General features: G+C 42.9%; 1 protein-coding gene across 1 annotated transcript in view; it reads left to right on the top strand.

Moving 5' to 3' along the window:
* The first annotated feature begins 7,275 nt into the window (after window positions 1-7,275).
* Window positions 7,276-10,232, top strand: part of TARS3 (threonyl-tRNA synthetase 3) — a 65,699-nt gene continuing 62,742 nt past the window's right edge. The window contains exons 1-3 of the mRNA XM_044763008.2: window positions 7,276-7,697; window positions 8,618-8,683; window positions 9,392-9,588. Coding sequence (XP_044618943.1) covers window positions 7,407-7,697; window positions 8,618-8,683; window positions 9,392-9,588 — 554 coding nt within the window. The 5' untranslated portion in view covers window positions 7,276-7,406. The remainder of the gene's footprint in view (window positions 7,698-8,617; window positions 8,684-9,391; window positions 9,589-10,232) is intronic.

Genomic DNA, 10,232 nt, shown 5'->3' with positions numbered 1-10,232 from the left:
TGTTGAACTTTAATTTTCTTTTTTAGTGCTGTCTTCATCAGGTTTAGGTATCAATGTTATACTTGTTTCATTAAATCAGTTAAAATATTTTCCTTAATTTTGCATGCTCTGAAACAATTTATTAACATTGGTGCTCTCTGATCTCCAAAGGTTTGATTGAATTCCCCTGTGAAATCATCGGGCCTGCTGCTTTTTGTGGGCTAGTTCTCTGATATAACTTTATCTCTTCTATGAAAATTGGTGTGTTTATGATTTGTACTTCTGTTGGAGTAAACTTTATTTACCTAAGAAATTATCCATTTCTTTTCAGTTTTCAAATTTATTTGCAGAGGTATGTAAAGTAGTCTTTTATAATTTATTAAATTTCTTCCATATCAATAGTTACTTCCTCTGTATCCTTCCTTATCCTTTTTTCTCTGATTGCAGAAGTCAGTGGTTTGTCCATTTTGCTTATTTTTCAGAGTTAGATTTTGATTTACTAATTTGAACGAAAGGTTTTCTGTTTTTTTTATTAATTTCTGCTTTCATCTTTATTTTTTCCTTTCTTGTGCTTCTTTTGGGTTTATTTTGTTGACATTTTTCTAGATTTTTGAGTTGAGAATTTCTTTTCATTCTTTTGTTTTTATTGACATAGGTGTTAGGGTTATGAATTTTCCTCTGATCACTACTTTAAGTGTATCCCCTAGATTCTTTTTTCTTTTTTTATAAGAGTGCCACCTGAGCTAACAACTGTTGCCAATCTTCTTTTTTTTTCTGCTTTTTCTCCCCAAGTCCCCCCAATACGTAGTTGTATATTTTAGTTGTGGGTCCTTCTAGTTGTGGCATGTGCGATGCCGCCTCATTGTGGCCTGATGAGCGGTGCCATGTCCATGCCCAGGATCTAAATTGGTGAAACCCTGGGCCGGTGGAGCACATGAACTTAATCACTTGGCTGGCCCCTATCCCATAGATTCTTAAGTGTAGAGTTTTCATTATCATTATTTTAAAGAAATTCTATAATTTCCGTTTGTTTCCCCTTTCACTAAAGAGTTGAAGTGCTTTCCATGTCCACGTGAAAGATCTTTCTTTTCATTGTTTAATTTCTAATTTCCAATTTTATTGCACTGAGATCCAAGAGTGTTATAAATGTTTCTAATTTACTGAAACTACTGAGGTTTACTTTGAGCTCTAGTGCATGATTAATTTTTGTGAAGATCCATGTGTGTTTAAGAAAAAGGCGTAGTCTCTTTTATCAGGGTATAGTTTTTGATATATATCCAAAACATCTACCTTTTCTGTTATGTTTTTTGGCCCTTTTACCTTCTTTCTTTTGTGTGTGTTCACTTGACATGTCTTGAACAGAGTAGTGTCCTAAGTTTTCCTATTATTAGTGTGTTTTGATCTATTTTTCTGGCAGTTTTTATTTTATATAAGTGAATGCTATTTAGTTTGGTTTATAGATATTAACAATTGCTATATGTCATTGCAGAAAGTGGCTCTTTTTATATTACAAAGTGTCCTTGTTTGTCTCATTTAACACCTTTTAGCTTGAATAATTTTTTAGTATAAATTAGTTCCAAATATTGAATGGGACATACTTATACCAAAAATTATTTGTTGTTTATCTGAAATTCAAATTTAACTGTGCATCATGTATTTTAAGCTGGCAACCCTAAATACAGAGAAGTCCTAGAAATAAGGATGACTGCCAGCACCCAGATTGTGCAGCCTAAACACCAGTGCCCACTAAAAGGGACTAGGGCATGGTGCCTTGGAGAGATGACAGTGTGCATGTATACAAGATGAGTCTGGAATATTGTATCGTACCAGAAAGCAAGGGAGCAACTAAATGTCTCAGGAGTCAACTTGAAGAGGCTTTTACTCCACAAGAGTAAAGAGCCATCTGTAAACCAGGCTCAAATATTTTCTTCCTCAGTCAACTGTCCATATAAAATATCCCATTAGGCCATAGGAGCTGTTGCTTATGCGACTAACTTGTGCCTTGAGAATTTGTTTGAGTTTGATCTTGTGTACACCTCTTTATTTGATGATGGAGTGCTGCCATGCATGCCCAGACTTAGCGCTTGGTGGATCAGACAACATCCAGTTCATGATGGGCAACTTAGGTAGCTTGTAATTTCATGGCCCACAATCAACAATCAGTCTCCACTATGGTCCAGTAGCAAACCAGAAGCTGCTTCTTAAAAGCAGGAAATGACATGCTTTCCCTCCCAATCCTAAAGGAATATGCTGTGATTTACCTATTAGAGTTGTCAAAGGTTACATATGCCACCCATATCTGCACTTTAAGCACTGTCAAATCTATAGGATCGTGTGGTCCATGTCAAAAAGTAGCTTTCACAGCGGTTGCACATAATCTTGTTCTGTTCTTAGTCCCACTCAAAGCCTGCAGTCTTTTGAGTTACATAGTAATTGGGTCAGAGTGACATGCCCAAATGAGTTATAAATTATCTCTAAGATCCAGAGATGCCCATTAAGCATTATGCCTCTTAGTGAAAAGAGGACAAGATTCAGCAACTTTTCCTCCACCTTGAAAATGATATGTCTAGATGCCCTGAATGACTAGATTTGGGGATTTATTTCCCTCCCTATAGCTTTCATAGGTCTTATCATGTGACTACAGTATTTTCTATTTCCTGCTCACCAGGTACAATCAACATGATGGTATCATTTATAGGGCACCAGCATGATGTCTTATGAAGTGGAGCACCAATCAAAGTCCTTTTGGACTAGATAATGACATAAAGCTAGAGTTTATATAGTCCCAAGGTAAGACAGTGAAGGTATTGCTAGTCTTGTCAGCTGAAAGAAAACTGCTTTTGATGGCCTTTAATTAACAGGTAGAGAAAAAAGCATTAGCCAGATCAATAGTTGCATATAAAGTGCCAGGGATTATGTTGATATACTCCACAAGTGATAGCATACCTAGAAGAGCAGTGGCAGCTAACGTCACCATCTAATTAAATTTATGATAATCCACTGAAATTCTTCAATATCCATTTGTCTTCTATACAAGCCAAATAGGTAAGGTAAATGGAGGTGTGGTGAGAATCTCCACACTTGCATCTTTCAAGTCCTTGAGGGTGGCAGTAATCTCTGCAATTTCTCCAGGAGTGGGTATTGCTTTTGGTTTACTATTTTCAGAGGATGAGAAAATTCTAGCAGCTTCCCCTTGACCCTTCATACTAGAATAGCCTTACGTCCGTTGATCAGGGAACCACTGTGAGGCTTCCGCCAGTTGCACGTATGACTGTACAAACGCTGCTTTCTGAACCCGGGGGAATAACCACAAGGTGAGTTTGAGAACGTGAGGAGCTCACTGTGAGATAGAGCCTAGACCAGACCTGGACACAACCCAAATATCCAACCACAGATAAATGGATAAAGAAATTATGGTATATTCGTACAATTGAATACTGCTCAGAAAAAGAGAGAAAAAAAGAAAGAATAAAATGAATAATAGATACACCCAACAACATGGGTACATTTCAAAATTATTATGCTTAGTGAAAGGAGCCAAACAAAAGAAGTACGTATTGTATGATTCCATTTACAGGCATACTCATTTTATTGCACTTCACAGATATTGCATTTTTTACAAATGGGAGGTTTGTGGCAACCCTACACCAAGCAAGTCTATCGGCGCCATTTTTCCAACTGCATTTGCTCACTTCATGTCTCTGTGTCACATTTTGGTAATTCTCACCATATTTCAAACTGTTTCATCATTGTTATACTTATTATGGTGATTTGTGTTCAGTGATCTTAGATGCTACTGTTGTAATTGTTTTGGGGCTCCACAAACTGTGCCCATAGAAGACAGCGATCTGAATTGATAAATGTTGTGTGTGTTCTGACTGTTCCACCGACTGGCTGTTCCCTTATCCCTCCCCCTGGGCCTCCCTATTCCCTGAGACCCAACAATATTAAAATTAGGCCAATTAATAACCCCACAATGGCCTCAAAGTGTTTAAGTGAAAGGAAGAGTTGGACGTCTCTCACTTTAAATCAAAAGCTAGAAATGATAGAGCTTAGTGAGGAAGTCATGTTCAAAGCCAAGATAGGCCAAAAGCTAAGCCTCTTGTGCCAAACAGGTAGCCAAGTTGTGAATGCAAAGAAAAAGTTCTTGAAGGAAATTAAAAGTGCTACTCTGGTGAACACATGAATGATAAGAAAGTGAAAAAGCCTGATTGCTGATATGGAGAAAATTTTTGTGATCTGGACAGAAGATCAAACCAGCCACAACGTTTCCTTTAGCCAAAGCCTAATCCAGAGCAATGCCCTAACTCTCTTCAATTCTCTCAAGGATGAGAGAGGGGAGGAAGCTGCAGAAGAAAAGTTTGAAGCTTTTGAAGTTCATGAGGTTTAAGGAAGGAAGCCGTCTCCGTAACATAAAAGTGCCGGGTGAAGCGGCAAGTGCTGATGTAGAAGCTGCAGCAAGTTCTCCAGAAGGTCTAGCGAAGACAATTCATGAAGCTGGCTACACTGAACAACAGAGTTCCAATGCAGATGAATAGCTTTATATTGGAAGAAGCTGCCATCTAGGGCTTTCATAGCTGGAGAGAAGTCAATGCCTGGCTTCAAAGCTTCAAAGGACAGGCTCACTCTTGTTAGTAGCTAATAGAGCTGATGACTTTAAGTTGAAGCCAATGCTCATTTATCATTCTGAAAATCCTAGGGCCCTTCAGAATTACGCTAAATCTACTCTGCCTGTGCTCTGTAAATGGAACAACAAAGCCTGGATGACAGCACATCTGTTTACAACGTGGCTTATTGAACATTTTAAGCCCACTGTTGAGACCTACTGCTCAGAAAAGAAGATTCCTTTCAAAGTATTACTGCTCATTGACAATGCACCTGGTCACGCAAGAGCTCTGATGGAGATGTACAATGAGATCAATGTTGTTTCCATGCCTGCTAACACAACATCCATTCTGCAGCCCACGGATCAAGGACTCATTTCAACTTTCAAGTCTTATTTAAGAAATACATGTCATAAGGCTATAGCTGCCGTAGATAGTGATTCCTCTGAGGGATCTGGGCAAAATAAGTCAAAAACCTTCTGGAAAGGATTCACATTCTAGATGCCATTAAGAAAATTCGTGATTCATGGGAAGAGGTCAAAATATCAACATTAACAGGAGTTTGGAAGAAGTTCATTTTGAGGGGTTCAAGACTTCAATGGAGGAAGTAACTACAGACGTCATGGAAATAGCAAGAGATCTGGAATTAGGAGTGAGGCCTGAAGATGTGACTGAATTGCTGCCGTCTCATGATAAAACTTTAGCAAATGAGGAGTTGCTTCTTAAGGATGAGCAAAGAAAAGAGGTTTTTAAAAGATGAAATCTATTCCTGGTGAAGATGCTGTGAAGAGTGTTGAAATGACAACAAAGAATTTAGAATATTACATACCCTTAGTTGATAAAATAGTGGCAGGGTTTGAGGGAACCGACTTTAATTTTGAAAGAACTTCTACTGTGGGTAAAATGTTATCAAACAGCATCACATGCTACAGAGAAATCTTTCATGAAAGGAAGAGTCCATTGACGTAGCAAACCTTATTGTCTCTTATTTTAAGAAATTGTCACAGCCACCCCAGCCTTCAGCAACCACCACCGTGATCAGTCAGCAGCCATCAATATCGAGGCAAGACCCTCCACCAGCAAAAGGATTACCACTCACTGATGGCTCAGATGACGGTTAGCATTTTTTATCAACAATGTATTGTTTAATTAAGGTATGTACATTGTTTTTTAGACATAATACTTAGACTACAGTACAGTGTAAACATAACTTATACGCACTGGGAAACCAAAAACTTTTGTGATTTGCTTTATTGTGTATTTGCTTTATTGTGGTGGCATGGAATGGAATCCACAATATCTTCGAGGTATGCCTGGATAGAAAACTCTAGGAAATGAAAACAAACCTATAGTGACAGAAAGCAGATCAGCAGCTGCCTGGGGATTAGGGGTGGGTGGCCAAGAGAGACAAATTACAAAGGAGCCCAAAGAAACTTTTGCGGGCTTAAGTGGGACCACGACATTTGACAATACATAGGTCATGGCAGTGAGTCTCTGTCAGGAACTTATCCAGAATCTTGTCAGGAAAGGGACTAAGAAAGATACAGTGGTATCAGTGTTGTACTTTAGGGAACCTCCTCCTGGCAGCTGTTTTTGATTCCAGTTAGCTTAATCCAATTATCCTGCGCCCCGCCCCCAGCTCCTTCCAGCATGCTGATTCTGCTCCTAGAGTGGCATTCATCTACCTCCCCACCTGCGCAGACCCCTCGGCCTGCCCCACTCCTCCCGGTTGCCCCGTCCCCGTTGGTTTCCAGTGTCTGCCAACCTTTATTCCAGAAAATTGCTAACTTTCTCAACTGCATCTCCAAACTAAACTCTCCCATTTTAGAATTCTGATAGCATTTTTTACCTGTATCTTGTCATATGACATGTTCAATTAAATCTTACCAGAGTTGAAAGGCACCATAGTATTAAACACATTGACACTGGCACCAGATTATCTGAGTTTGAATCTCAACTCTGTCATTCTGTAACTGTGACCCTGGTCAAGTCACTTAGCCTCTCTGTGCTTCAGTTTCTCCATCTATAAATGGATATAACAATAGCATCTGTTATAATAAGTATTAAAGGAGTTAATATTTGTAGAGAGCTTAGAATAGTGTTTGCTACATTCCAAGCCCTAAGAATGTTAATTAAAATCAATCTGTGTTCCTACTACAGGAAGGTTGTGCTCCTGGTTATGAAGGATACTGAGATGTATGTGGCATTTGCCCTAGCCTCAAGGAGCTAACAATATCATGCCAGTCAGATTAAATTTTTGTAGAGATCTGTGCGCCCTGGCCCAGTGGCCTTTGCACTTAGGCAGCCTTATGAAGTATGAAGGCCAGTATGAAGGCCAAAGAGGGTGAAAGCTCAACGGCCACTTTTCAGAACCTGATCGCAAGGTGCAAGAATGTCGACTGCCAAAGTTCGCGAGGGGAAAGACAGGAACCATTCTGGAAGGGAGATGTCAGCCTGCCCAAGAGTTTGGATGATTTGCATTTTAACTGACCAATGGCGACATGCTGGTAACACTGGAGTCACCATGAGCCTACCCGGGCCCCACGCAAATCTCCGAGCCTGGGCCACCCAGCGTGCCGGCTCCCAGCGACGCCCACCACCACGCCGCGCCCCACCTCGGCCCCGCCTCCCGCACTGCGCAGACCCCCGCGGCCCCGCCCCACTCCTCCCGGCTGCCCCGCCCCGCTGATTTGCATAGCCCCGCCCCGCCCCCCGCCCCGCCCCCTGCAGCGTGCCCTGCGGCTACCCGGCTCTCCCAGCCGCCGTAGCCGGCCCTGCTCCCACCGCGGGGCCCGGCGTCGGTCCCCGAGCCCGGCAAGCGCCATGGCGGCCGAGGCGCTGGCGGCGGAGGCCGTGGCTTCGCGCCTGGAGCGGCAGGAGGAGGACATCCGCTGGCTGTGGGCGGAGGTCCAGCGCCTCAGGGACGAGCTGCAGACCGCGCCCGACCGCTGCCAGGCCGAGGGGCCGTGCCTCACGCGGGAGGTGGCGCAGCTCCGGGCCGAGAACCGCGACCTGCGCCACCGCCTGTATCGCCTGCGGCTGTGCCTGGCCGAGGAGCTGAGCCACCAGGCGAAGCTGGAGAGCGCGGCGCGGGCGGCGGCTGCCGGCGCGCAGGTAACGGGGCGGCGGACTTGCCTGCGGGGCCCCGGGCCCGGTGAGCGCGGCGCCCGCGGAGCGGCTTCCCCTGGGCCGGGCCGGGTGCGGGTGCGGGTGCGGGCGCGGGCGCGGGCGGCCTGCGCCCCCGGCCCGCTGCGTGTCCCGCAAGCGCCCGCTGGAGCGAAGGGTGGAATTCCCTGCGGTCCCAGGAAACGGCCTGCCACACGCCTTCTTCAGTACCAGAAATGGGGTTTCCCCATGTTTGAAAAACTGCTGGGGTGTTTGAAACCCACTCCTCTTTCCTTGGACGGGCGGACCAACAGCGACATACGGAAACCCTCCGTTTCCATTATTGAGCCCCTGGCGCTGAGCCCTGACCACAGGTGGTTTTGGTTTCTTTGGGTGGTCTGTCTTGAGATCTGTGTCTTTAACATTATTATTTAATAGAGTTTTAATATTTGGGTTCATTTAAAGACACATTGTCTGCTTCCTGTAACATCATAAATTTTCTGCGTTCGGAAGGCTTTCTCAGACTGTGGGGTGTCCCTCGGTCCTTTACCCAGCGTCACTGTGGAGCGCTAGCCACATCTTCCTGAAATAGTGCGTTTAAAATCCCTGGCAGCAGCTACACAACCATTTTTCCAATGACATTATTTGTTTAAAGATTAGAGGAAAAAACCTTTAAAGAGCAGAACATATTAAATGTGCTTAGCAAGAATGTGTGAAAATGCACAGACAGGAAGGACTGAACCCCAGCAAACGACTTGCGGGTTGAGGTTCGTTGAGGGTCGTGGGCGATGGTCCGAGAGCCCAGCTATGGCCTCTGAACCGGGGACACTTGCTGCCTGCGGCCGGGCCCCCTCCTTGCTCCGGTTTCAGGTGTGTTGCTCTTTCTTTTCGTTGGTATGAGTCGTTTACAGTTTATCTTTATTTCTCAGCCTCCTTCTAGTCAAAGCCCAGAAAAGGACAATAAAAAGAAGAAGGAAAGCGGGCCTGACAGTGAGGTAAGTTGTTGCTGTAGAAATAATATAAAATACTACCTGGAATTTAAATATGCTTATATAGTTAACTGCCCAGGATTTTTAATTAAAACATAATTACTAATTAAATTACGACTTAGGCCACAGTAGGACATTTAAAACTTTGTAAGCCTTCAATACAAGATGTCTTAGGGATGAGTTATAAAGTGCTCCTTAGTCTATTTAAGGTCGGATAGCAGAGCTCTTCTTTTGTGTTAAGGAAACTGGCTACTTTGCTTTTTTAGGTGAGTCATTTAAACGACCAGAGAGTATTTATCAGGCATCAGCCTTTGGTAGGAGCAAAGCAGGAATATCTGGCCTCAAAGGGATCAGTCTGGTTGAGGAGTTCAGACAAACACAGGTTTGAAACCACTAGAGGACAAAGTAGGATGGTGTCTAAGGGCGGGCTGAACTGTGTGACTGCGTACACATGTGCTGAACGTGTGGAAAAAGGGAGAGGCCGGTGGGTGTGATAGTTAGAAGAGGTTGGCTTTGAGCTGGACCCTGAGAACTAAGGAGTCAGATCAGTGGAGAGGAGTCTTCTGGAGGTGAGAGTGAGAAGTCAACTGATCCAGACTAGCCCTGGAGGTGACCTGGGGCCTGCTGAGAAGGGGGTGGAACTTCCTGAGAGCTGAGCAGTTAGGAAAAAGTGGGCTGTGTATGTCAACCTTATGGTATTCTAATGATTTTCAGGTGAAAAATCAACCAAACTTCATAAAGGAAAGATTGAAGCTTTTTGAAATATTGAAGAAAGATCATCAGCTCTTACTTGCCATTTATGAAAAGAAGGGGAATACAAGCAATGTGATCACAGTCCGAGTGGCTGATGGGAAAACAGTGGAAGGGGAAGCTTGGAAAACAACACCTTATCAAGTGGCTGCTGAAATTAGGTAAACCGTAGTTTGGAGAAGATATTCAGTATTAAGTATTGTGCCAGAGCTTGATGAAAATGTGTTCTTAGGGACTCCTAAAATGTTTTTTTCCTACTCGGTTGAATAAGTTAAATGTAATTAGTTAATTTTTTTCCCTCTGGCTTCTAAAGAGGCCATTAAACAGTAGTTGAATATCAGAACACAATCTCTTCCTCTTTAAATAAAAGGTCCAAATTTTAAACTTCTAATAAAAATACATAGTAGAGAAAAGTATATAATCTTTGACAGGCCACATTATATTGACTTTGTTCATCATGAAGATATTTCCATGAGATTTGTCAGGTCTTTTGCTGGACTTGACTCCAAGCCATTGGTCCATCAGGAAGTAACCGTGGGTGGCTCTTTGATCCAACTTGGGCAGATCCCTAAAGCTTTCCAAGCCTGTTTTCTTACATCTTCAGTGGAAATAATACTTTTCCATTTACCTTGTGTGGTTGTAAAGGTTAAATGAAATGCTGTATATGAAAGATACTCTGAAAACTGAAGTGTCTCTAGAAATGTACAAAAAAGCTTATTAATTCTAGATTTAAGATGTATGTGTTAGAGCTATTATTGGCCCTGGAATAAGTATGTTGACTTTCCTAGAAATTAGATACATTAGT

The sequence above is a fragment of the Equus asinus genome, chromosome 2 (genome assembly GCF_041296235.1).
Source record: "Equus asinus isolate D_3611 breed Donkey chromosome 2, EquAss-T2T_v2, whole genome shotgun sequence".
Lineage (NCBI taxonomy): Eukaryota > Metazoa > Chordata > Mammalia > Perissodactyla > Equidae > Equus > Equus asinus.
Note: the sequence above shows the minus strand (reverse complement) of the source record. Positions and strands in the feature narration are given on the sequence as shown.